Raw genomic sequence first — 26,967 nt, 5'->3', positions numbered from 1 at the left:
GGGGGGGGGGGACAACATACCGTCCCTTCTCCTTGTCCAGCTTGTCGCTCATGCACTTGGACAGCTTCTTGAAGTCGCGCTTGGACTTTGCGTTGTCGGTGTCGACCATCAAGTTCTGGAGGTGCCACAACCTCCAGCTCAAGTTCTCAAGGCGTTGGCCCTGTTCGAGGAAGCCGGCGACCTTCGTGCAGACCTGGGCGACGGTCAGAGCACGGCAGGGATGAGGGTAGACGGAGATGCAAACCTTCCATGTCAAAGTCAGCGAGTCGGTATCGCCGAGATTGGAGAAGGGCACGAAGGACTTGTTTCCCTGGAGGAAAAAAAAAGGTCTGAGGGCGATTTTGGTCGTCGAATGAGGGTGTAGGACGAACCTTGAACTTGAGATTGAGGATTGAGGGCATCTACCGACTGAGGCGAGCGGGAAGGAGGAAATCAGCGAACGAAGGGGGGCGAGCGCGGTTATAGGGAAAACAGAGCGTATGAAGGGCGTCAGAAAGAGAGACGAATAAGAGCCAAATCAGAATCTGCACAGCTGCACATTACGCGAAAATTGGGCACAAACTCCGCCAAACAAATGCCGGGGCGGGTAAGTTTGGATTGAGAGTCCGCGAGAAGGGGAATAGAAGCGGAGTGTGAAAGGGGAATACAAAGTTTGTATGGGGCGGCGGGAGCGATCACAAGGCCCGTCCCGAGCAATCCGGTCGGTGTGCAGGGCGAGTTCGGCTTGCGGACGTGCCTCAGCGAGCCACACGTGTCGTCTAAATGATTTCTATGCATGGGGAACAGACGCAGCATGCGGTGGGCCCCATCCCAGGCTAAATTCGTCCCCCAAGGCACCGTTCCGCCGACGACGTCCCGGGCGTCCCCTCCACGCTAGCCCCCTTACAGCAGCTGCGTCTGGCTCCGGTGGGCATCCCTCCTGCCGCCGTCTCCGCGCACGTCCAGTTCATTTCGATGCGCGCACGCGAGGGCAACATGTTCCTTCAGCTCGCGTCGTCGGAGACCCACCACCACCACTTCCTAACTCGCGCTCACCCCCGGGATCCATCAGGACCGGTGCGGCCGCCCCAGTTTGATCCCGACGCGACGACACCGTGGTGGTGTCGCAGCTCTGCATCGTCCGCCACACACTGAGTTTGGTGCAGACGGCGCCCCGCCGTCCCGGAGCGCCTCTGGACGACGAAGCAAACGCTGCGGCGCTGCGCTGACACATTGGGGCGCATGGGTCACGCGGTCAGAGGAGGAGCTCGTCGCCCGGTGCTACCAGAGCCTCGAGGCACGTTGGACGAGAGAGACCTTCCGGGTATGGCAATTCCGCATACCAGAGCCCTCTGCCCATAGCATGCAGGCTCTGCCCGGGTCATTTCTCATTCGGGCCCGTCGTCCCGTCAAACCGTCTGAGATGCGTTGGACGGCACCAAAACACTGAGCAGCGTGATGGCTGACCAAGGACGAACGAATGGGCAAGCAGAGATTATTATTTGTGTCCGCACTGAGATCACAGACAGCCCGTCTCAGCGTCGAGGCCGGCAATCACTGCAGATACGGACGCAGGAGAACAGCGAGCGGGATCACCGAGGACAGAGACGGCCGACCCTGCGGCGGATGGACGAGGAATACATAGATTTGTCGAAGGCGGCACTCACCACGGATGCGTAGTACCGGCCAGATCAGAACGCCCGGAAGCAGAAGCAGGCACGGACGGGGTGGGAGCCACATCCACATCGACTCCATCCAACTCAGCTGGACGCGAAACAGCGTTCGGACAGATCTCTCCCACCTCGAGGCAGGCCGCTGGAAAGCCAGGATCCAGGAGCTCCCCTTTGTGTTCCACCCTCTGGACGAGGACCAAGATCCGATAAGCAAGGGACGATATCGATTCCGGGTTTCAACTGCGCTCTCTCGTACGCACACCGCCATCACGTGCGCCCCTGCGGGTCCCGCTGCCGGAGAGAGCCCAGCGCGAGATCAGGAAGAAGGGAGCAGAGACGAGGAACGAGGCGATCACGAACGCGTTGGAAGCTAGCACCGACTGGGACTCTCCAGACCTGGAAGCACCCAGCACGCAGACACGCCTCACCGCAGAACTCGATGGCGGCGCGCCATCCCATGCGTATCAGTGCACTGCCCAGGCGGCCTACTCGCCGAGCACGACCCCCCAGTGTCCTACACCATCCTAGACGACACGTTTGTTGCAGTCGAGATCCGCGCCATTCAAATCCCATCAGCCCCCGCTAGCACGCTACAACGGCGAGGGCGACGGTGCCTTCATATACGCCCGTCCGCTCCTCTGGGCCGCTGGCGGAGGTGAATGCGTTGCGTTGTTGATAACAGCCGCGCGCAGTGCCGCATCAGCAGACTCTGGCGACGACGACGACGACCACCACACAGACGCGCAGCGCCACGATCCCGACAGCGGACTTTCCCCCGTCTGCTTTCGAGGTGGGATCGTCCGCGACACGAAACGTGACCGATCGGGAGGGGGGAGGGGCCTGCGGCATCCACAGAAGACCACAAGTTCTCGAGCACGCCGTCAGTGCTGCATATGGCTGGCAGGGCAGGGGGGCTGGCGCAGGCAGCTGCAGCCTCTTGAGATCCGTCGGCGGTAGCGCGAAGCTACTGGCCAGCGACCCACGACCGCATGCGCGATAAGTAGGTACGTGCACGGCACGAGGGCCAACTGAGATAACTTGCACGGCTTCGCGTAGATGACCAGGAGATCGCACGCACGGCCAGAAATCGAGGGAGAAGCCGGCCGTCGGGTTCCGGCGCTACCGTCCACCCGGAGAGGACATCCACCGCCACGACCACGTCCGTACAAGGCGGCGCCGTATCCCATCGAGCAGACACGGACACACGCAGGAGAACGCGGACGTGAGCGCCGCGGGCGGCCGCACCTCGCACTCTGGCCTTGGTTTCCCGCGAGACGCTCCAGCGAAGGCGAGGTCACAAGCCCCGGTGGTCAATTGCAGTGGCAATATGTGATATCCAGGTGGGGCTTCCTGCGCGATCCAGTGGGCCCCCATTCAAATCGCGGCGTCGAACGCGAAGTGCGTCTCGCGAGTGTTCAATATTCAATGGGAAGGACTGGTGCCCCAGACCTGCCTCGGCTGCGCAGCCGTGCGCCTCTGTCTGGTTCTGGACGGTCACGATGCCTTCCCTGTCGCACTTGGCTGCATCCTTGCGAGCTCAGCCTCACGCGACCCGGGTCGTCTGCTGCACCTTGGAAGGCAGGGTTCGCCTCACACCTCCCTAGTCAGTTATGATGGTGCCCTTTTCGAAGCACACTGAGCCTGGCGTTCTGTGGCCTGCGTATATGGCAGGTCGCTCCCGGCGTGCACCGTCGGTCTGAATCCGTGGGCCGTGCTGGTCGGAGTAGCGGTCCGCGCGACCCGATGCGCCGTCCTGGATCGCGGGTCACTCATTATTGCCTGGCAGACCATCAGTAGTACTTGGCGATATGCCTCGTCGTAGACACGTCCTATCTCTCGGTTGCACTAATGTTTTCCCGGCTCGGACGTTCTCCTCGGACTGCAAACAGTAATGTCGACCTACGACAGCTTTCGCTCCCAACAAATGGCACGCTTGCAAATATCCTTACTGATAAGTATAGGCATCGCTATCATGTCGCACTCGCTTATGCATGATTCTCGTTTCACTCTCAGATCTTACAGTATACCCTGACGGCCAGTGGCTGGCCCGTAGCCCGAACATGAGTGCAGTCCCTCTTGGCGTAACAGATTCCCCTCCTCTCGTCCTGTCGTGATCAGTCCTCAGTTCATCTATGCGAGCCAAGTCGAATATTGGATAGCGCTGTGTGTGCGCGGTCTCGTTTGTCGTGGCATACTCCAACGATATTATCACGGCCGCGGTTACTACTCACACACCAGTCGGGTACGTAAGTCATCTCATTCATGAATCTCATCGTCCTCAATGCCGTTTCATCATCTTTTTCCTTCACTGCCTCTCCCATTTTGACATCCACATATCGTGGATGCCGAGACAAGAGTGACCAGCAGCGGTAATCCACGGCGCATCGTAATCACGACTGGCTCTACTTCCGTCACCCTAACGACTTCCGGCACAGCGAGGAGCGCTTCCACTGACACCACGGTGAGCGGCTCCATAACAAATATCACCTCAGGGATGAGTACTGCCACCGCGATCATTTCAACCACTCTCATGCCCTCCTCGCTCGCGCCCCGCCCGCCCGCCAGGCTCGACTAATCGGTGGCCGCGCATTATAGCCGGCGCTATTGTATTGTCGTATGTAGTTAGCCCGCGGCCGACAAAACGAGCGAAATCCATCTGAGGGTTCATTCTTTTTGTGAAGTGACGACGTGATCGACTTCCTTCACAAAAAGGTGTGCGCGCCACCGGTTGGTCATGGCTTCCTATGATCAATGGCCGACCCTGCGCCTTGTATTCCACGAGTCAATCCACCTGATACGAGCAAACAGAAGGCTCCCCGCTTGCCGAAATGATCACTCTACCTTGTAACTCATCTCCCATTTGGCAATCCGTTGCCGTCTCAGTGGCGCCTCGCGCTAGACTTAACCGCCGCGCCACCCTCTTCTGGTCGCGCAAATGCGCCGCCTGTAGAACGCCGCAGAAATAGGGGAAGCGATGGCTAGGGCGAGTAGCGGAAGAGGTCTGTTAGCAGACCGTGCCTGCTGTCTGTCGGAGGCTAGATCCTGAAGAAGAGCCAGAGGCAGGAAGGTTGACTGATGCAGCCAGGAGCCTGTGTTGAAATGACCCCGGCGGTCGGCCGGTAGGGCGTTCTCCGAGCAGACGCAGTGGGGAGGGGGGCAAATGATGAGATACAAAGGGCCTGGAGGTCACTAGAGGCCATGTCATGAGATCAGAATTCGAGAAGCCCCTCATTTTGCACGCGAAATGAACGGCGGCGCAACGTGCCCGCCGCGGGCCCATCGGCTAGCGCAGCGGACAAGTGCAGGAGGGAAACAGAACGCGAAATGAACGGCTATCCGACCTGGTTTGTATTTTCGTGAGTCATCGGTGGTGCCGCGACTGATCGTCGTCACTGCTAGGGCCGCGTTCGTCTGCGGATTCCGGAAACGCGTCTCTGCCTTTGTCTTGCGTGGGAGCGGATGTGGGAGTGGTGGCATCTTCTCGTCGCGCTGTGTGGATCCAGCCGCCTGGAAGCCAGGTCACATACCCGAACCCTGAGCTGCTGCAGTCGGACGAGGATATAATGCGGGTAGTTGTCGCTCCACGAGTACTGAATGTCGGAGCCATAAGCGAATCGAGTCGGTGGTACAAGCGTCTGAGGGCCTGCTGTACACAGATAAGCCGCACATGGTGTGAGAAGGGAAGGGGGTTGTGGAAATTGAAGACAAACACAATGACGTGCGCGTACTGGGCCGCGTGCCCAACGCGTGCCACACGCGTGTCAGTGATGCCACGTGACCGTGTTCCGGACACTTCCGGATCAGCCCCCCGCGGTGCGTGCGTTGGTTGGATTCAAGCTCGGACTGTACTTTACGCTGCTTCCGCCTACCATCTTGCTGACGTGTACTTGTTGGAATTGTTATAAATATGAAAGCCGCCGTTAGGACTTGGTACGCCCTCTCACACCAAGCATAGCACCGTGAGGGCGAGTGCTCACGGATGCTGAGCCGGAGGCCGCACCTCGTAACGTGCCATCCATGCATTTTGGTGTGTACGCTCCTGAGAGTGTCCGCTACCCTGACTGCCATTTGTGTTCTCCAAGAGTTGTTGTTGCACCACTGGTACGGATCAGTCCACTCTTGACCTGAGGCCTGAGGACTTGGCGCCCTAAGCCCGCATCGCGACTGGCATGAGGTTCTGCGGCTGATATGTGTTGTTTCGTTATCCCGATGGTGAGCGGTAGACGCTTTCCTTGTCGCGCGCTGACAGTCTATCGATCCGACCGAGTATCCTGATCTGGCCGCTTGTCCCATTGCGTAGCGTCGCCTCGTTCGTCAGATGGTACAACGACGTGGATCTCAGTGTACGATTGTAATCGAATGCATTCAGTTCGTCAATTGCGCTCCAATCTGCGATGAGATAGCCTTCGGAGATCGTTTCCCCACTTCATGATGCTGTGCGCCGCTTGACAGGGTGCGTAGTTCATTGGCGCAGCGGGACTGATATGGTGAATACTGAGCTGTCAGTCATTTATTGGTGCTCGTTGGTACGCGGTACGGTCCACATGGGAGACCCCATGCTGACGTACTCAAAGAGCCGCTGTGGAGAGGCCTGAGGTCAACTGCTCATGATGTGCGTGCGCATAAATAGCAGAGGTGTGTGTCTTCGCTCAACTCGTCGAGCTTGAATGTTGATACAACTTCAGGCTTCCAGGCTTACGCCGCGCGGATCGTCACTTGAGTAATGTTCAGCTCCTCTGCACCACGCTCTTACTCCTCAATACGTATGCATTCCCACATCCTTTGTGACAACGCCTGACAAATCAGCCTCAAACTCTGGAAAATTTCATGCTGTTGGACGAGTCTGTGCAGGCCATCAAGCCGTTATCACAGTCATCGAGAACCGGTGAAAACTGCTGACCCTGTTAGCCGCGCGATCCGAAAGAACCCTCTAGTTCCGGAGAGGCTATGAAGGAAAATTGAACATGCATAAGTATTCGTGGGATGGCACTTTCCTCTGCTAAGACTGACATTGGAAATATGGACAGTAGAGCTACCACTGCTAGCGCTCTGCGATCATCCTAAGCATTGACGCTGTTCAGCAGCCAAACACCGTAGAACGTCGGCAAACGCGCGGACATATCTTCAGTGAAAGTTTCGTTGCCGGGCGGAGCGGGCCGATCTGTCTGATCAGCGCACTGTGGAAGATTGTGGAGAAGGTGGAGTTCGTAAACGCTCGGGCAGCCTGATCACAGGACATTGGTCCGATTATGCGCGCGGACAAGCATTCCGATTTTCGCTTCCATGGCCTATTTAACGAGGGGACGTTCGCCAGCCCAGTCACCGCTATCGGCTTACGACTGGCACACAGCGTGCAGAACTTGTATTACGACTCACCATGAAGTCTATGGCTACTGCCTCGGGCAGACGACTGTATCTTACGATCAACTTTGTGGCCGGGCTGGCTATTTTCTTGTAGGTCCGGTCCCTGCGCTTGCTTGGGCTGCTCATGTGAACGACCTTGACAGCTTCGGCTATGACCAAGGCATGATGGGTGGTATGTTCCGCATGCATATCCAACTCCTCGTATGTGTGGCCTGATAGAACGCGCAGGTGTCAACACCGCTCCAGACTACGTTCGCGTCATGCAGCTAGGATATTCCACGTGAGCACACCGACTTAGTGGATTTATTTAGTAATTTGACCTCTTGTTTAGGTATCAAGGCCCTTCAGAGGGTTACGTTGTTACGATCACCGAGCCAACGAAACAAGGCGGCATTGTCAGCATATACTACCTCGGAACTCTAATAGGATGTCTCATAGCTGGTGTGTTGGGTGACAGGCAAGTAAACGATTCGATAATCTGAATCCACCAATTAAATCGAGTACATATTTTCTTCAGGATTGGGCGTATCAGGACAATGATGATTGTAAGACTTTCCCTACAGCGTGTCGCATAGCCAGCTCATTCGACCTCAGGGCAGTCTGTGGGTCCTCGTCGGTGCCACCCTCCAATGCTCTGCGCAAAACGTCGTGTGGTTCGTCAACGAGAAATGCGATTGAGCGCGACGCGCGATGCTGAACCTGTATCTAGGATGCTTTGTGCCCGTGTCGTCAACGGGATTGGTACGGGATTTCTGAACGCCATCGTTCCAGTATGGAGTGCAGAAGTCGCCTCGCATACGACAAGAGGAGCGTTCATCGCAAGCGAATTCACCCTGAACATATTTGGCGTCGTCGTAGCTTATTGGCTAGAATTCGGCCTCGGCTTTGTTGGTGACGGCACAAGTCAAGTGCGGTGGCGGGTAGGTGTAGTGCTTTTATTTTTATTTTGGGAAGATGCACTCATTCCCATCATTCATAATCTAGTTCCCAATAGCATTCCAGATCCTACCCGTTTTAGCGTTCATGGTGGGTGTCATTCTGACCTGCTACAGTTCTACTTGTGCTGAAAAAAGCATTGGTTTCATAGCTCTGCATACCCATGATGCCAGGTAGGGATTATAGGCCTCGAGCTGAGTTCGTTGTAACTAAGTTGTCACAGAAAGTCCGCGTTGGCTTATGAAGATGGGCCGTGATAAAGAGGCACGCAGCATTCTGGGCCGCCTCCGTTCGGAAACAGGCAACACTGAAGATGCGCGCGTGGTCGCTGAATACGAAGAAATTGTCGTGGCAGTACAGCTCGAGAAGGAACACGCTGCGGGAAACACATACTTTGCTATGTTGTTCGGCTTCCACGACAGCGACCTCCACGTCGCCCGCCGCGTGCAGCTGTCCATCTGGCTTCAGATCGTGCAGGAGTGCGTTACCCTGTGTTTCATCCCAACGTATCAGACGCTGATAACGATGTTCAGATGGGTGGGCATCGCGGCTATCACGGTGTACGCGCCGACCATCTTCGCAGAAGCCGGGTATGGTGCTCGGAAGTCACAGTGGCTCTCTGGGTTGAACGATGTTCGTATTCTGCGTCTTCATTTGTGTCAAAGCTCTGAGCCTTCCGCTAGATCACGTACATGCTGAGTACGCTGCTTGCCGTGTTGACCATTGATCGCCTCGGCAGACGTATTGGCCTATGGTGGGGCGCCGTCGGGCAGGGTATCTCCTTGATCCTTGCGGCCGCATTCACCAGACTGCTCAAAGATAATCCGGACAAGGCCGCTCAGTATGGTGGTGCGGCTGCGCTGTTCGTCTTCATGTACACGGCAATTTTCGGCGCGACGTGGTTGACCATCCCGTGGGTATACCCGACCGAGACCTTCCCGCTCTATGTCCGTGCGAAGGGAATGGCGTGGGGTGTCTTCGGATGGTCGATTGGTATGTGTTGGCGAATTATATTTGGATTGGGGCTCTACTGATGCTGTCACAGGCAATGGCTGGCTCACGCTTCTCAACCCAGTGATGTTCTCCAGCATCCAGGAGAATACGCTGCACATTTTCGGTGCTATCAACTTTCTGGCAATTCCGATGGTGTGGGCGTTCTATCCGGAGACGGCGAACCGCACATTGGAAGAGATGGATCACTTGTTCATGAGCAAGAGTCCGTTCGTGTGGGAGGAGGAGGCACACTTCAAGAAGTGGAAAGAGGAAGGCGAGCCTGCTAGAATCAGGAACGAGCCAGAAGTGCGTGATGTGGACGATTTCGATTTGAAGGTGGACGAGATGAATAACGTGGAAACGAAAGTATGAGGGCTTGCATGCACTGATTCACGTTAGTGATGTGAAGACATGCTCCCGTGCAATTTTGCCACATAGCGTAGTACCACGAGATCGCAGCATTGAATGCGGTTTTATAATTGAGCCTCTAATCCGCTAGTCGGACTTTCCCTGTATAATACATTTTGGGGATATGTGAATACTTCAGTCTAGCCTCACGAACATCAAGATTGTCGCCGTGAATAGATCGAAGGTCGCGAACTCCATTACATGTCCATCACGGTGCACTTTCCGTCTACTGGCACTAGAATGGGACATCCAATCGAGACTTACAAGACCAGAGTCTGGCTAAATTTGAATGGGTTTCAAATAGCTGTCTTTACGACTCTATGGTGTGTGCATGATTCCTGACAACCAACGTCAATTCATTTGCCAGATGTGACTGCAACAAAGACCCCTGTTCACCGTAGCCGATGCTACTTTACAGGCCCGCGAGCGTTCTGTCCTTCGAACTGATGTTCGTAGACGTCAGCTGCCGATATCTGTCACCTAGTAGCACCATGAGGTGATCTGGCGCTATCTGGTGCGACCAGTTTTGCCCACCAGGGATATCTGTACGCCTCGTCCATGCATGCCAATGCCTCGGTATCAAGCATCTCCACCCACCTGCACGTATTCATCTTCACCTCGATCGAGCTTGGCGCGGGTTGGACAGAGACTAGCGCAGTCCAAGAGCATCTTTTATTCGGGACACGGCGGCATATGGTTGGAAAGGATGATACCACAACATTCCATGTTGGAAATTCCGATTGAAGACGGATATTAACTCTGCAGTCAGCAGTACGGGGTTGTCTCGCCGGATTTTATTCATCAGTGGTCCCGTCAATTGAAGACACTCCCACGCTGAACCTGATCTCCTTGCCTTGCAAATAATACTATCATGAGGTAGTATTGTCGCAGTCCATCGAGGCTGTGGTACAGAACTAAAGCAGCGACTGGCTTTATTGGGCACGAGTTGAGGCAAACGTTTGTTCGCTGCGCTGTTGTCATTATACCTCATGCCGGTAAACAAATGCTTTGACTCGACATCCTTAGGATATCCCTTGTTCTGCGTATGGTCAGAGTCACAGATCTGCACGTTGCCACGAACAGCCGGCACGAGTCGTTTTCAACGGGATCAGATAAGACGCTTGCATACGACCATCATGGCGGTGTTCCGAACCTGCTCCCTCCTTCTCCAGCCCGCTTGGTCATTCTGCTTGAGCTTGGCCCGCTGTGGCAGTGGCTGTGGACTTCGGCTTTTGTCACAAAAATTCTTGACGCCACGTCGCCGGAACAAGAAGATCTCTCAGTACATATAATCTCTCGAATTCAACTTTTAGGCGCTTCAACATCTGAGCTGAGACTCGCCACTCCGGTCCTGGTTGATTAGGTTGGGATTTATGAGAGCGAAATGGATTGCCCATTACTAGTGTGGATGCTTTTCCTCAATCGTGAACTCGGTCCAGAGGTGCGCCCGTTGCATCGCCCGTCCTGGTTGGCGCTCATGCGAAGGCTGTCCCGACCTTCTCTACCTGTGGTCACACCAGGAATACGAGCGATGTCATCAAACCATGACAGCCTGTGTTCCCCATGCGCGAGTTCAGTTCACGCCCAATGTTCCTGATTCTGCGCGTGAGCGGCTCATTCTCCGCCCTCATAATTTTACTGACACCATCTCCCTACGCAGGCCAAGTGATTGCGCATTTACTTCCCCTGCTAATGATGCGGCACAGGCGAATACCGAGAGCGAAATGGAGAGACATGGTCAATCAGAATGGGAAGCATTATATTGAGCAGGTGCGTGGCGTTCTGATCGCATGAAGAATGCAGCGCCTAAGTCTTCGCAGGACTGCGATAGCGCAATGAACCCGACTCACAAACTGCGATCCATGATTGGTTATCACCTTGCTTACGACAATAATGTAGTCGGCATGGTCATGACACAAGGGCGTCAAAAAGATGTAGTCAACATCGGCCTAGGCATCAAGCAGCTGGCTGTGTACCCACCCGATGCGCCTGTGGGTGCTTATGCGGAGTCTTTCTACCACAAGGTACGCTGCATACAGTTCTTATTGAATGCTCACTAACCTTTTGCAGCTTACTGCTATGGAGCAATCGTTCATCAAGCCCGACGAGGGTGACGACGTGGTCCTCCGGCGGCTCTGTCTGATGCTTGCGCTCAAGCAGGCGTACATAAAGGCAATCGGGCAACCTATAGGGTTCGACTGGACGCGACTTGAGTTCGACATTCCAAAAGAGAGCGCGACGGGTGACGGCATTCCGTTGCAAGGCTGGGAATTCCGCGTATGGCAAACACAGATCCAGATTACGCGCAACGGACAGCCCGTGCGGGAGTCTTACCAGTGCGCTTGCGCCTTCTTCCGCGGGTCGAGGGAGAGCAAGTTCATATGGCAGAAGGAGCAGAAGGATCTTGAATCGTGGGTGCAATTCATCAACCTTGATCAGCTCGTAAATGTTGTCCCCAAGCTTACGGACTAAGCGCATCCGCTGTTGGTTCTTTCATTCTTCATGCATTGCCAGATCTCTTCGCCTCCGATCTCTGCAACCGACACATAGACGTTGCTCTAATCATTCAAACAGTCCGCTAGAGTCTGTATCGCTGTCTAATGCTTCATGCTAGTGATCAAGTTGTTTATTCTTTGCGATGCCCTGTCTCTCATAGTGTACTCATTGTCAATGTATCATTACTCGACAGCTACCTCCAGATACTAGTAGAGCCGGTTGACACCGCCGGCTATGAATGATGTGTGCGATATAGCGAAAAGGTATCTCGCTTTAGGGTGTACGGCGCGCGGTGCTGAAAATCTAATTTAGAGACATTGTAAACAGCTATATTATTCAACTGTCTTGCTGCAACTTACGAGTGAAGTTTACGATGAACGCTGTATCGCACTGACCTCAGGATCGAGTTTCCCTTCCTCGCCTGATCTTACATCGTCTTGCGCTTCCCGCACTGTTTCTTTCCAATCCTTGAAATATGCCTCCTCGTCCCAGACAAATGGGCTCTTGCTCATGAATAGATGATCCATCTCCTCCAGAGTGCGATTTGCAGTCTCGGGGTAGAACGCCCATACCAGTGGGATTGTCAGGAAATTGACCACGCCGAAGACATACAGCGTGTTCTCTGCGATGTGGGTAAACATGATAGGGTTCAGCAGGGTGAGCGAACCGTTGCCTTTCAATTGCGGAAAGAATCAGGAGGTACGATGGCATGAGTAAAGATCGTGGACGACGTACCGATTGACCAGCCTACCACGCCCCAAGCGTTTCCCTTTGCCCGCACGTAGAGAGGGAAGGTCTCAGTTTGGTACACCCATGGGATTGCGAGCCACGTTGCTCCAAAGGTTGCAGTGTAGGCAAAGACGAATAGTGCTGCGGCGCCGCCGTATCGGGAAGCATCTTCTGGATGATCCTGCAGCAGTTTGCTGAATACAGCTGCAAGAATGAGGGAGGTGCCTTGTCCTACTGCACCCCACCAAAGACCGATGCGTCTGCCTAGTCTGTCGATTGCGACGACTCCAAAAAGAGTGCACATCGTATATGTAGTCTGAGATACCAGTGAGATTCGAGCAATCAAAGATGCGAGTCCAAACCTACGTAGTTCAAGCCCGAGAGCCATTGAGACTTGCGGGCGCCATATCCCGCATTTGAGAATATGGTTGGCGCATAGAATATAATCGCCGCAATTCCCGACCACCTGTGCTCTATAGGTTATCATCAAAACACATTATGACAGACATCGAATCACAAACTCTTGAAGGATTTGTAACCACATGGACAATTGCACACGGCGCGCCACATGCAGATCACCATCATGCAGCCCAAAGAACATCGAGAAATATGAGTTGCCTGCCGCATTGGCCTTTTCTAGCTGAACAGACTGGATGATTTCATCATATTCTGCGATAACACGAGGATCGTTCACGTTTCCATCTTTACTGCGGAAGCGGGCCAGAATCAAGCGAGCTTCTTCGCTGCGGCCCGTCTTGATAAGCCAGCGAGGGCTCTCTGTACGGTAAGCAGTCAGCAGAGTTAGAGATGCCCTTGCACGTTCTGACCTGGCATCACCGGTACACAGACCTAAAATATTTCTAATATCAGTGATCAGCCAAGCTGAGAACAAGTATTCGGAGCACCATGAAGAACAGGATAGGAAGAATCTGAAATGCTATGGGAAACTGTACAAGGATCAACTATACGTTGTCTTCAGATGAAATGAGGTTAGCACAAACCCGCCATCGAATTGAGCCTGTCCCGTCGCCGATAAAGCTCAAGCCAAATTCAAGCCAATATGCCACAACGACACCGAAGATATTCAAGGTAAATTCACTGGCGATCATTGCCCCTCTGGACTTTGGTGAAGATACTTCGGCTGACCAAACCGGTACGATTCCGCAGAGAAAACCACTCCCGATTCCGTTGATGATACGAGCACAGAGCATCCTGAGAGAGATTTAAACGATGACAGAGACACCGAGAAGGAGCTTACCAGGAGACATTCTGCGCTGAACACTGAAGAGATGCTCCAAGAAGAACCCAGAAACTCCCCTGGACACACAATATGACGATACATTAGGGTGACTGGATGGGTTCATGTAAAACCTACTATCATCATGGTCTTGATTCGGCCGATCCTAAGCAATGGAAGTGGAAGATTATGATTACGAGCCATGAAGCTATTCACCTGTCGCCGAAAGCACCGCCCATCAGGGCTCCCAGCAGTGTGCCAAGGTAGTATATACTGACGATGCCGCCTTGTTTGGTAGGCGCTGTGATGGTGACTACATAACCTTCCGCTGGGCCTTCGTAACTGACTTATACTGTTCACCAGAGCCAGAACGAGATACGATGAGAATGCATACGTAGAATAGCCTAGCTTCATGACGCGGATATAGTCGGGCGACGTATTAGCACCTGGATATTCGTAATGGACTGAGCGAAGCGGACATTGAGGCGGCAAAAAATACCCACCTCCCATGATTCCCTGGTCATAGCCGAAACTAGAGCCGCAGAACGAGTCAGTCTCGAGTCACAATTCGTGCACGAAACGTACAAGAAGATGGCAAGACCCGCCACAAAGTTGACTGAATAGTAAAGACGCGATCCGGAAGCTGACTTCAGAAAATTCATGCTTATAAGCAACTGCGGCAGTGCTGGTGAAGAAGGCTTCGTTCCCATGAAGATACATATGCCAAGTCAATATAGAAAAATCCTACATCTCATGACAGGAGAAGGCCGAAAACGGCCAGACTCTAGAGATCATGAGGTTCACGAGAATGAGCCTTCACTGAGTCGTCACGGAAGCTTTATGGGTGATCTGATGAACCAATGACGCGTAGGTTTGTACAATCCAATCTACAGTGTAGCGCCGAAAGACATCGAACTGTCGCATAGCGTAGAAGCTACATGCACAGGGCAGAAAGTGTTGGAAAGTACAGCATCTGGGACAAGCATGGTTCAGAGTATTCCAGGAGGCATGGCATTTGACATCGATCGTCTTGAGGTATCGCTTATTCACATTGACTAGAATTGTGTTCGGCTAGTCGACTCCAGTATCTAAAATGAGACACGAACAGCCAAGTAATGGTTGAGTAAGTCGCTATTGTGGAGTCAACACGGGTCAGAGTAGACAGACAAAATGTTGATCATAGTGCGCGTGGCGACACGCATCCTCGCACCCGCCGGATAGGTTATCGAGACAAGACTAGAGACATCATACGTCTTGTCGAAGTAGAAAATTGCCATGGAAATATAATGACTCACTTTTGCCTCATAATCATCGTCATAGCTGGCGAGTGATGTACATTATGGAGAATTAAATGAACAGAGGTGGGTGGGCGTAGCTAGGCGCAGGCCGCGGCCCTCGTCGCGCGACAAATACAAAGCAATCCGAATATTCTGAATCGTCGTTCTCAAAGTAGTAGAAGTATCGACCGCTGTATTATTTGAAAAATTGATGGAAATGAGAATTAACAGGGTGATTTGTTGGCTGAGATCAATGATCCAAGGATGATGGTGAAGGCTTGCGGCATTTTCCGGACCTGAGCGAAGGCCTCCTTCGAGTTTCTTCCCTCCTGGAATACATTGTCCTCTTATCTTAATCCGACCAAATCAGACTCTGCCAAGACAACAACCGCTCTCTGTACATCCATAGTCTGGCCCGCCGCTCCTCAGTGCCAGGATGGCGTCTCCGGGGGCACAGCTCGCGCTTGAGTCGTCCTTCCTCCTCCTCGTAAGGTATGTTTCGCTTATTGTCGTGACTTGAGTCTATCTGACTATATTTCTGCATCATTCCGACACAGACTCGCGCTCTTCTTCAGCTGCCGCAAATTCCTCCTCCGCCATCTCTACTACGATCTCCAAGACCTCTCCGCTAAGCGACCCCTCGGTTCGCGTTCCACATCCGCATCTGCGTCCACGGACGATGTCGCGAATATCGAGCTGGAGTCGTTCGTGACGCTGCCACTGCCGTCAACATCGGAAAGTGCGTCGCCAGAGCCACCGCGCAGACCGTTCCACTCGACGCTCGCGCGCGGCCTATTCGCGCTCTGTTTCTCGGAAAGCTGTACCCTATTCGTCCTGCTTATGTGCCAGGCGCTAGAAATTCTGCATGCGCGGTAAGTGTTTCCGTGCTTTCGTGATAGTGCACGAACTGATGCGCAGGAGCAGCGCGCGACTGATCAACTGGAATATCTCACTGGCCCTTCTCCTCCTCGCCATCCTCGTCCTGATCCCCGTCTCGTATAGCCTCGTTCTCACCGGTGCGTCTACCTTTTCTTCCCCTCTCGCCCACTGATGCTCTGTAGGCTTGCACACGCGTCAGCGTCCATCTGCGCTGCGCATCGTGCTGAATCTCGTCCCTGTATGCTTGCTGCTACTCGCGCTCTCCTATATCCCCCTCCCTTCCGTAGCGTTCGAGGCCCCCCCACACAGCATGCTCATGGACACACTCTCGCGCCTTACCGTCCTCGGCACAATTATCCTTGGCGCGCTCTCGGGCTTTGGCGCGATCAGCAATGCATGGACGTTCTTCCCGGCTGTACGTGGGGGGCAGAGGTGCGTTCTCAGGTAGCGCTGTTTCGCTGACACAGTGCGCTGACCTGTATCGTGGTATGGCGAAGGAGCGACCCGACAGAGGAGGAGATACGCGCAGCGGAGCTTGGCCTGCAGCGTGTGCAGAGCGACTTGTCAGAGCGCCAGATGGAGGTGCAGAAGCTCGAGGCGGCAAAGGTGCGTGTTCTTGTTCATGTCTGCTATATATATGTTACATCTCATTGTCATTCCTGCGCATGTAGCAGCCAGATCAAGAGGGCGGCTGGTTCTCGCGCGTCGTACCCAGCTTCCGTGGCGACTCTCGTACGTGCTTCCCTGTCCTCCTCGTTCGTGCTAACTTTCCGCCCCTTGTGCATCTTTTCGGTGCAGAGCTATCGTCTGCACGACAAGAGCTGCGCGGACTCGAGGCGCTCGAGTACGAAATGGCACGCAACCTCGAGGTACTCCGGCAGCGCCGCGCGGATGCACAATTTTCACGCACGATCGCGGGGCGGCTTGTTAATTGGGGCGGACGTCTTTTCGCGGTGTACTGCATGTATCGCATACTGAACGTGCGTTATCGAGTGACCCATCCGGCTCTCTACGCATGTATGATGTGCATGTCTCACAGGCTATCATCAACCTCGCCCTCCCCGCGCGATCTGCCATCGCGCCCACAGAGGGAACGGAGTTGGGGACGGCTCAGGGAGGCGCAGGCGCAGACATGATCAGCGTCGCGCTCGTGCACCTTGTTGCGCTCCTGCCACACGTCAGTGTCAGTTCGGAAGAGATCGCGTCAATCTCGCGCCAGATCAGCCTCGCCCTCGTTGGGGTGATCATTCTGAGCAGCATTCGACTGGTTCTACGCGGTGTTGCCCGGGTGGGTAGTATCCGGTTGTATTTAATAAATATTGAAAACTTTTAATACAGGCTTTGAGAGTGACGAGTCGTGCGTTGGGTGCATCCCTTATGCTACTCGTTCTCGCACAGCTGATGGTGAGTCTTTACCCCTAATGCGTGCGTGTGCATATCATGTATTTCCACAACATAGGGCATATACCTTCTCTCGACGCTCGTCCAGCTACGCACGTCGTTCCCACCCCCCGCACGCCCGGACGCGGAAGCGGACGAGGCAAACCTGTTCGCGACGCTGCCGCAGTACCAGCTATTCGGTGCACTATTTGATGGCACGTTACTCATTGTGGCTGTGGGTAGCATAGCGGCAAGATGGTTTGGTGATAGGTTGAGGGAGGCGGGAACATGAGGGTGAGTCGGACATTCGAGGAGGAGTCGGCTTGGACCTTGCAGTGCGGATATTGCATAGAAGTTGAGTTACGACAAACACATGGACTATCGAGACGTTCAAATAATGAGACATACCCACGGCATGTTGAAACTGTATTTATAGGTTTTGCTGCGTATTTATTTGTTTGACGCTTCGGTCGGTGTATGGGTGAGTCTGTCTTGGCCCCCCAACCTCTGTCCCTCCCCGTCGATTTACTTCGCATTCGTATAGGGTAAGCAGCCAATATTCAATGCGGCGCTCGGATTAGCAGGAGATTAATGAGAAGATTGCACAGGTCAGGCGGCGGATGACAGGAAAGAGGCGGAGCTTTAATGTCTGAAGCTTGGAAGAGTGCTCAGTATGGTGAGTGATCAGACATGCGCCGCAGCGCTCTTATCCGGAACGCTCACGTTCGTCTTTGGACATCGCGCTCGCCGTTGGCCATTGGTTTCACGGGCGTCCTCGCTGCTCATCGTATCTCAACCTCTAATTTGCCCCGAGTGATCTGTATCCGTCGTGTACTTGAAGCATCTGCAAAGCTCGAGCGGTGAGCCGCTTGTCTCATTTTTTGATAAATTATCTCACATCGCAGATCATACTGGTGGGATCGTAGAGCGACTTGCTCGAGACCGTTTGCTCATTGGTTGCGAGCCTCGCGCCTCTGAGATTCATTACAACTCGCTGTCGGTGTCTGGCATTTTGCTGTGCTGTTCGCTGATCTATCCGCTGCTCATCGCATCTGTCCCCTTCCCCCAAGCTCTCGCAACCTCATCCTCTTTGTCCTACTTCGCCCCCACTTTATTATCAGGATCGTTGTCTCGTGCGGTTCGTGAACCCCAGGCCGTGCGCATTCTTTTTTTCACCTCCTGATCACTCAACCCCCTCTCTTGTACTTGTTTCTCTTCCCGCTGTTCGTTATTTTCCCTTTCCGAATATTTCGCGCTACTCGTGTTCGTAAAGACTTTTCAAGGCCGGATCACTGCTCTTTGTACCAGATCCCCCGGATCGGCTCGAACATTCTGCTGAACCATCCCGCCCCCAACCCTGTTTGTTTGATTTTCATTCACCCGTCTTCTCTCTCGCTGATGTTCGGATCAAATTTGTAGGTTTTTTTGCGGTCTTTTTCGAGCTTCGAGTACCCCCTCAAACGCTTGCCTGCGTTCTCCCGTATTGGCGCCAGTCAAATGTCATTCCCCTGCCCACGAGTCGCTGATATTCGACGATATCTAGCTTCTTTTTTGCTCAGTGTCAATCACAACTCCCCTCGTCTATCTATAATGACTAGGTCGCACTACATGCATCCTCCTCTCCAGGGTGCTCGTTCCATTCGAGTGATTCGTCTGGAACCAGCATCATCCCCCTCATCTTGTCTTCGCTGCAGCCTTGTAGAGGTTTCGCTCGACGATTTGCCGGAATACTCCGCGCTCTCGTATGCGTGGGATGCACAAACACCTTCCTGCCCGATCGATTGTGGCGGCGGTGTCTTATCCATCACCCCCAACTGTGCGGCCGCTCTTCGGCGGCTCCGTCATGAACAAGAAGAGCGCACACTGTGGATCGATAGCATCTGCATCGATCAAACCTCGCTCGAGGAACGCAGCCACCAAGTCGCTCTCATGGATGAAATTTACAGGCGCGCGAAGGAAGTCGTCGTCTGGCTGGGCGAAAGTGATAGGCGCACTGAGAGAGCAATGGATTGCCTCTCGGATATTGGACAGCTCGGCAGCGATACCGATGTGCAGCGTCGGGAGCGGACTCTTCACCTTCTCTTTGGTCTTACTGTCAAGGACGCATCAGATGACCCTATAGGCCCGTTGTTCCAGTGCTCGTGGTTCGGCCGCATGTGGACCGTCCAGGAAGCGACTCTGGGAGAAGTGGAGAATGTCACTATACACTGCGGCGATAAGACTCTTCCCTGGATCTTCATGGTCCTTTCTCTTGGTTATTTGAAATCTTCTCAGTACAAGTGGGGCCGGTGGGATGAGGCCATGCAACTCCAGCGATATCTCTCTTCTTTGCTTATGAGCAGCAGACACCTTGAGCTCCGTGAGGTGCTCTCCGCGGAACCAAATCAATCCGCCCTAGTCATCTTGGAGGCCCTGATTTATGCCAGGGAAAAGAGGTCTACTGACCCCAAGGACAAAATATTTGCTCTCTTTGGTGTCTTTAGGGAGCTAGGAGTGGAACTACCACTGCCAGATTATACCAAGTCTGTGGAGTTGGTCTATGTGGAGGCCACTGTTGTCTGTGTTAGCCATGACAGGAGCCTTCTTGTACTTTTGGAGGTGTCTTCAGACAATCGTTGTTCAGGACTGCCATCATGGGTCCCAGACTGGAGTGATGCTGGATGGAAATTTCCAGATTCCAGGAGGGCTGCTTCTCAAGGACACTTTCATGCTACAAAGTCAGCAGAACCAACATGGGGCTTTTCATTTAATCACCAATGCCTTCTGGTATCTGGAGCTCTTGTAGATTCCATCACTATTTGCTGCCCATCCCTTGACATTGATCCAGATGCCAGCTCTAGCTTCCAGTCAAACCTCTCTATTGATGGACTTACAATGGGGAGTGGGCATTGGAATTTCAGCAGCTTCTTACAGATACTTCATTCTACTGTCGAGGTTCTCAGAAGTTGGGTTCAGGCCAGCTCTTTATCTCAGGAATATCCAACTGGAGAATCTGTGAAGGTTGCACTACATCATACCTTGAGAAGTGGTGATACATCTCAAGATATTGAAGATACTGCTTTCAATGCCTGGCTTCAGATCATGACCACCCCTAATGAAGAACTCATGCCCATCATACAAGGTGCATTACCAGAGTACAATTCTTTCTTTGCTCTCACAACTGGACCAGCGTCTAAATCTCACTTTGCAATTATCAAAAATTGCAATAAAAGGTGTTTTTTCACTACAGAGCATGGATACTTTGGAATGGCTGCAAATCATATACAGGCTAATGATAGGATTGCTCTAGTTGCAGGCCTTGAAATGCCTGTTATTTTGAGACCTGTAGATCAAGGTTACCATCTGATTACTCATGCCTATATCCATGGCTTGATGTATGGTGAAGCATGGCCTGACAATATTGTAGCACTTGAAGAAATTAGACTACTGTAGTTTGCTAGTGTCTACAGACTCTTCCATAGCAGCTTTAAACTTGCATCTCAATTCAAAAAACTTTCATGTTTGAATAAATTTTGACTGGAAGTATCACACTAGAACAACTGAATCTCAAACCTGAATACATAGATACCCCAGCAGCTTTTGAGGGACCAGCCTCATTTGTCAGCTACTGCTGCCTCTATGTCAAAGCTACCTTAATACTGAGAATAAGAGGAGCTAATTCTGCATGCCTCACTCCAGCTACATAATCAATCAAAGTCCATGAAGACCATTACCAAATCACAACAATAAGATTATCTACCGGAGTGCTATGATCGGTGTGGGGGTATCTTAAGTAGTCTGTAGGAGCATAGTCTCATCGCTCAGCGTCCACCGTTGCAAATCCATGATCCAAGTAACATCTCCACTTCTCTGTCTACAAAATCGCCACCAGTCCCAAGAAGACCGTTCCCATGGCGATACAAATAGCAGTTGTGCTGGTGCCAATCGTCTTGGGCGCACCCGAGCCGAGAAGTCCACCGGAAAGCGAACCTGCTGCCTCCGCAGCGCCACTGAGGAAGCCCGCGCCGCAGGTGTTCTGGACGGCCTCATAGAGAGCAGACTGGCCCTTCATGAGAGGGCTCTCGTTTATGCCGGGCGCATACGGGACGTCAGTCTCAAATGCAATGTAAGAAGTGAGGATGTTGCGCGTGCACGTCGTGCAGAGTTCCGAAGACGAGAGGTTCGGAGACAGGAAAAGGAAGAGGATGTTATTTTCGCTGAACGTGGTGACGTTGGGGACGATCGAGATGGGTGCCTGCGACGAAGACGACTGACGCTTCGAGACAGATGGAGTTGTGCTCGAGGCCGAGCTCCAGAGGTACGACGAAATGGAGGAGAATGCGCCACTGGACGAGGATGCGCCGTTGTTCACGCCAGAGGAATTTGTGCCCGCAGATGAGATATCAAGCACGCAGTACTTGCCATTGTCATCTTTGCTGCACATCGCCTGCGAGAGCGGGATGAGAGAGTATAGCACATCGTACGTCCGCTGTACTGCTGCATTTGGGCTTGAGGTGAGCTCAGTGGTGCATGCTGCGTAGAATGATGCGATAGAAGTGCGAATCGACGAGGAAGAGCACGCGGAAGTCGAGCCGCAAAGGGTTCCCAGTGAGCTTTCGACGGTGGACGCGCTGGGGTCTGAGCTGTCGCTGGCGTTGGGCCCAAATTGCGAAGTCGCACTGATGAGAGGGGATGTACAGCTCGACAGGCTCGTGTCTGCGTTGAATGTGGTCAAGAATTGGGTGCAGTTGGCACTGATTCCGGTAGGTATAAGAGCTGGAGGCTGCGTAGGGTGGTCAGAAGTGCAGAATAATTTTTTCGGCTTTGGCGGCTCACTGAAGATGAGGCCAGCGCCACGGCCGCAAATAAGGGGGCGACTGCAATAAACTTCATTTCGTAGGAGTAATGAACGGACGGGTTTCTTAAAGTCAACGACGACGAGGTAGCGAGGAGTTGTCAGTCCTGCAAGGGCAGACAGTGACACTGGTCCTGCACGCAGTCGTCCGGTTGCCACGTGCCATGTGTCAGCCAATCACAATCGGCAACATCCCCCGTCCATTTGAGCTAATGCCACTGAGAAACTATGTAGAGGCGGCCAACACTTTGTGGATTGCATTTCTTTCGAGATTTCTACCAAACTATCATCGCAAACTCTTTCACTCAAATTGAAAGGCAAATTTTTTTCTGCCACTAGGTCTAATTCGTTCCTGTACGGGTTGCTTCTTCTCTTCTTTTTCACATAGGAATGAATGCGAAAAACCGATACAAATGAAATAGAAGATTCGATCCTCCCATTTAATTATCTGTTCTAAAGCTGAACCGAATTTCGTTGAGGTATCGTACTTGTTGATCTTGAGCTGCGCCGCATTTTTTGTATATTACGACTCGGTGGCCCGCTGGAGGCGCACCAAGGCGAAACAGGCTCGTCTCCTAAAGACCACATGTTCAACCAAGAAAGTTACAGGTTATCATGCGATTCAAATATGAATCTTCCATCGACCGTACGACCGTGAGAGGTTGGAACGGGAAGAGCGAAGTGTGGTGATAGAACGGTGTGTCCCAGCGCTTCTACTGGTTCTATGCCACATTTTTACTGCAATCTGCGCACACGGATCACCCCAATTTTCACGGGGCCTTTTTAGATGCGAAACATGTAACTTGTCGCGCGCCACGTTCATCCGTTGGGACGAGTTCGCTGTGTGGACCTCAGCATATGGCACTCACACTTTGTCATAGTCAAAGCATTCGTTAACGACCTTATATGTTCGGCATGTTCTCGTGGTTGACGCTGGGCCGCGCACACGTTCTCTAGTGCTCTTTTACGCTCGCACATTCCGCAGCTGAAGATGTACATAGAATGACTGGCTGCAGGGAAACTGTCACGGTGGCAAGCTCCCAAATCAGCAGCACAAAATACTGCCTCCCGGCAATTTCTTCTCCGGCTTGAAATTTAACGCATCAAACCAACTTAGTACGTATGTAGTTGCACTCACCTGATGGCCCTGCACTACACGAGGCCCTATGACGTATTCAAATTGACGGCTGGTCCGGTATTTGCAGATAAGTCTGTTCGCGCACAGTTAAGTGTTGCCTGTCTTTATAACCAAAGGCGTTCCTTCACCTTTCCGGGAACGCTTAAGCTATTTACATTGAACAATTCGGTGGTTCCGAGTCAGCGGCGCATATACCAAGTATGCTTAAATACCCGTGAAGAGAGGGAGCCATCTCACGACTAGAGAGATCTGAGCAAGAGATGCCTCATCTGATGCCGGTTGCCTTGGTTGGTTGGGCACTAGGTGACATCCCGTATTGATATTGTGCCTCGAAATGCTCACTACCGCTTTTTCACTTCATAAAAGAGAATACTCGTACCAGCAGTAATTTCGATATGCATACTATTTACCCAAGGATCATAGTACAAGTTCAATAATGAATGCTCGCGTCTACAGATCTGCCACTACATGGCGATTCGTCGGGGACGGCCCCAGAGTATCATGACGTGCGAGGGGTACAAAGTGCGTGTATGGCGTTCAATCATTCAACCCCATGAATCTGATTGGATTTGTAGACTTGTGAAGCCATCAGCACATGTCGACCTATCAACCTGAAACGTGGATGCGGTTCATGGTCTTCGATATTCACGAGCCCAAACTACCCACTCCTTACGAAATCCCTCGTGATAGGCGATTACGCTAGCTGGTCTGATTCCATTGGCCTTGAAGTAAGACACTCTTTTGTCAAGTCTACTCCGGCAACGCGTTCGAAAATTGCAAGAACTCGGCACTCATTCAGCAACCCTGAAAGTGGCCGTCGTATGGATAATTCGTTGTTGCCTAGAATTCACCCGAGAACTCATGCCTGGCGATGAACCCAATATACTAAACAAATCATCCACTGTACTTGATTTCTTACAGAGTCCAATGACTACGCCAAGCTCAGCCTATACTTCTTGCACAGTGGCCTCTATTTGAAAAATCCCTTATTGGTGCTATAAACGATCCAGTCTCCCATGGCAATTGTTCTAGAGCGCCAAAACCTGGGTTATCTGAACCACAACTCGTAATCTGGCACACCGTCTTGATCCCTAACGATTTCTGGACGTTCTACCTCTTGCTTCCATTACTTATGAAAACACTACACGACGTATGTCATGACTCGTGATTGTCGATAGCGGCTGACTAGAAACGACAACAACTGTCCGGTTCTCGGCATCGGATTTTACCACCACGCGCATTCATATCAGCCCTGCATGTATGAGTGCGTTCTTATTGCTTTGTGGTATGCTTTGATCATCACATTCTCGTCATGCATCGTATCAGCGGGAAACACGTTGTGGTTCAAATAAGTCTCCTCTATCCTCGCGTTCATGGAATCGTCGATCGTCCCTCAAGCGGAAAATACGCCGTTATCATTCCCTACACGTCGGACGACGGTGCCACAAGTGACTTTGCTTATCGGGCCTTACACTCCACTATGTATGCTTCACCTCGACACTGTGGATAGTGTTAATGTTTGCACAGGCCATATCGCCGACCATCCCTTCTGCCTGATGCAGACAATTATTATGCAACACTATCGTGAGTGCTACTAGGAGACCGACATGATAAAAATAAGCATCTTATCGTCTGCAGAGAATTGGGTGGTGAGACGTCTGGTCCACAGATATACAACAATCTCGAGCTGTCTACCGGTCATCCACGTATCGCAAGCAACTCAAATATCGTCGCTGCGCACATCGTGACCCAAGGACAAAATTATACATTCAGCAACACAGTCCCACCTTTACTCCAACCTTTTCGGGGAATCCATACAAATGATACGTTGCTGGGAGAGGCTCGGAGCTTTGCAACTCAAGGTTCCGCCGACTACGCCAAGTATGTCGCTTTCTACTTTATGGGGGGAACTACTCACACATCTCAACAGTCTAGCTCATACTACAGCAGCTTCATCTTCCACAGGCGACAATGCTCTGTCGGCCTCGCTGAGCACTATGCCAGACGAGATACCTGCTTGGCCTCGCCACCCAAATTCACAAATGCAACCTGCCCATCATTCGCGCTCAGGGTATGCACCCCTTATTTTTTTGAGGCCGTCCATGACCTCGAAATATGTATTTCTAGGGACTCGGTTACGCTAAGACATCAATGCTTACCTGTCAGAAGAGAACACTCGGATTACCGCAATTTGATCCCTCTAGCGGCTACTAGGTCCTTTCAACCTTCTGATGTGTCTGTCCCGCGCGATAACCCCAGCTTATCCTACTTCTGTGGAAACAATCAACACCCTCACTTGTCTTATGCATACAAACCCGGGCCTATGGTAGACCTGCTCGAGACCATTGACTACAGGCGGGCTCAAGTCCCTCAAGTGTATACCGATGCGTGGCCCGTGTTTAATATTGACTCCAGCGCGCCCGGTATTGCCACTCATGCACAGGAAAATAGACTCGCTAGCCCTCAGTTCGATATACGCTGTCAGGACATGTTAGGATTCTCAGAAGTACATCTCAACCCCGAGCTGTTCGGATCTACTGCAAGGTTCCCCTCCCAAATGCAGAGTGTCGGCACCGCAGCGCCTGTTCCATATGCACAGCGCTGTGATGGGAGTCAGCCTGTAACAGGAGACCGTATCCCCGAGCATGGCCTCGTCAGTCCTTCTGCCTATATTTTTCCGGACGCGCGCAGTACTGCTAATTTGTCATGCGGTATGTATATGCATGACATTTTTTGCGGGCCGGATGGTAGCATGTTTCCCTCTCCATCGACCAGCGCATCCATGATACATTGTGACGACAATATTGAGGCGGCTTATCAGCCCAAGACGAGTCCCGGGGTTGCTTATGACTTGTTCCAGAAACCACCGTCAGCTATACCCAATAATACTTATGTGTCTGCAGATGTGGACTGCAGGTTAGCGCATTTTACATTGGCCAAATGTTTCTGCCGCTCACTTGTAACGTTTTAGCTTGACACTTGCACGGCAAGTGTCAGACCATCGTGGAAACAACGTAGCTCCTCTCCAATCCTCAGCTGTACAACGCCACGCGAGTGGGAGGGAAGCAGCCGTCATTTCTCCAGTGTCCAGCGCAACACAATCCACACTCAAGGAGAGCTTCGCTACCATCACAGTCTGCCTCTGGAAAAATTGTGGCCACCAAATTCATACTGATGCTGGATCTATTAGAAGTCATGTCAAACACCACCACGCTGACGATCTCGATATGACTCGACACGGTGAGCGGCGTCCATGTAGATGGGGGGCCTGCAGAGAGATGGTAACATGGAACGGGGTGGCGAAGCATATCCGATCTGGAAAGCATTTGGGCGTCGACGTGATACAGTGCGAGAGATGCGGCGCTGCGCTGGCTCGACCTTCTGGATTGATACGTCATGTAAAAAATGAATCCTGCAGTGCCAGGCGCTGACTGAACGCCTTACGGAGATTGTACAGAGTGCGCCAATGGTTCACGTTGTGTCACTATCGGTCACGCAACAGGCAGGTTTTTCAAGCTTGACTCGTGATGCACGTACAGCTCCTCAATTCGGAATGCTCGTGCATGCATCGGACGGCCCAACACAGATCAGCATGCTTTTGTTATTACGTGTTGCATATTTGTTCGACGAAGTATATGATATTA

At 52.5% G+C, this 26,967-nt stretch overlaps 7 protein-coding genes across 7 annotated transcripts; 5 read left to right on the top strand and 2 right to left on the bottom strand.

Moving 5' to 3' along the window:
• Window positions 1-7,029: 7,029 nt before the first annotated feature.
• Window positions 7,030-9,317, top strand: FIBRA_02896 (uncharacterized protein; the record flags this gene model as incomplete). The annotated part of the gene is made up of 12 exons (XM_012324746.1): window positions 7,030-7,106; window positions 7,160-7,188; window positions 7,245-7,296; window positions 7,348-7,477; window positions 7,534-7,561; window positions 7,611-7,936; window positions 8,001-8,042; window positions 8,104-8,125; window positions 8,176-8,431; window positions 8,486-8,585; window positions 8,636-8,945; window positions 8,998-9,317. 12 exons carry the CDS (start codon window positions 7,030-7,032, stop codon window positions 9,315-9,317), a joined length of 1,692 nt encoding a protein of 563 aa, XP_012180136.1.
• A 1,580-nt stretch (window positions 9,318-10,897) lies between these two features.
• On the top strand, window positions 10,898-11,825 carry FIBRA_02895 (uncharacterized protein; the record flags this gene model as incomplete). Its single annotated transcript, XM_012324745.1, has 4 exons — window positions 10,898-10,958; window positions 11,014-11,123; window positions 11,174-11,377; window positions 11,424-11,825. The coding sequence occupies 4 exons, from the start codon at window positions 10,898-10,900 to the stop codon at window positions 11,823-11,825; spliced, it is 777 nt and encodes a 258-aa protein (XP_012180135.1).
• A 392-nt stretch (window positions 11,826-12,217) lies between these two features.
• On the bottom strand, window positions 12,218-14,525 carry FIBRA_02894 (uncharacterized protein; the record flags this gene model as incomplete). Its single annotated transcript, XM_012324744.1, has 13 exons — window positions 12,218-12,522; window positions 12,585-12,894; window positions 12,945-13,044; window positions 13,100-13,355; window positions 13,406-13,427; window positions 13,484-13,525; window positions 13,580-13,790; window positions 13,837-13,895; window positions 13,954-13,981; window positions 14,032-14,157; window positions 14,210-14,261; window positions 14,319-14,347; window positions 14,401-14,525. 13 exons carry the CDS (start codon window positions 14,523-14,525, stop codon window positions 12,218-12,220), a joined length of 1,665 nt encoding a protein of 554 aa, XP_012180134.1.
• Window positions 14,526-15,528: 1,003 nt separating this feature from the next.
• On the top strand, window positions 15,529-17,643 carry FIBRA_02893 (uncharacterized protein; the record flags this gene model as incomplete). Its single annotated transcript, XM_012324743.1, has 9 exons — window positions 15,529-15,584; window positions 15,650-15,964; window positions 16,017-16,108; window positions 16,154-16,403; window positions 16,469-16,577; window positions 16,643-16,951; window positions 17,011-17,259; window positions 17,310-17,375; window positions 17,431-17,643. 9 exons carry the CDS (start codon window positions 15,529-15,531, stop codon window positions 17,641-17,643), a joined length of 1,659 nt encoding a protein of 552 aa, XP_012180133.1.
• A 1,316-nt stretch (window positions 17,644-18,959) lies between these two features.
• On the top strand, window positions 18,960-20,136 carry FIBRA_02892 (uncharacterized protein; the record flags this gene model as incomplete). The annotated part of the gene is made up of 2 exons (XM_012324742.1): window positions 18,960-19,907; window positions 19,960-20,136. 2 exons carry the CDS (start codon window positions 18,960-18,962, stop codon window positions 20,134-20,136), a joined length of 1,125 nt encoding a protein of 374 aa, XP_012180132.1.
• Window positions 20,137-21,204: 1,068 nt separating this feature from the next.
• FIBRA_02891 (uncharacterized protein) lies at window positions 21,205-22,223 on the bottom strand (the record flags this gene model as incomplete). Its single annotated transcript, XM_012324741.1, has 2 exons — window positions 21,205-22,113; window positions 22,167-22,223. The coding sequence occupies 2 exons, from the start codon at window positions 22,221-22,223 to the stop codon at window positions 21,205-21,207; spliced, it is 966 nt and encodes a 321-aa protein (XP_012180131.1).
• Window positions 22,224-24,635: 2,412 nt separating this feature from the next.
• FIBRA_02890 (uncharacterized protein) lies at window positions 24,636-26,540 on the top strand (the record flags this gene model as incomplete). The annotated part of the gene is made up of 7 exons (XM_012324740.1): window positions 24,636-24,805; window positions 24,851-24,907; window positions 24,962-25,204; window positions 25,254-25,394; window positions 25,451-26,239; window positions 26,295-26,457; window positions 26,514-26,540. The coding sequence occupies 7 exons, from the start codon at window positions 24,636-24,638 to the stop codon at window positions 26,538-26,540; spliced, it is 1,590 nt and encodes a 529-aa protein (XP_012180130.1).
• Between the last annotated feature and the right edge of the window lie 427 nt (window positions 26,541-26,967).

This window comes from Fibroporia radiculosa (assembly GCF_000313525.1).
Source record: "Fibroporia radiculosa TFFH 294 genomic supercontigs, scaffold1463, whole genome shotgun sequence".
NCBI classification, from domain to species: domain Eukaryota; kingdom Fungi; phylum Basidiomycota; class Agaricomycetes; order Polyporales; family Fibroporiaceae; genus Fibroporia; species Fibroporia radiculosa.
This window is presented reverse-complemented; position numbering and strand designations above follow the sequence as displayed.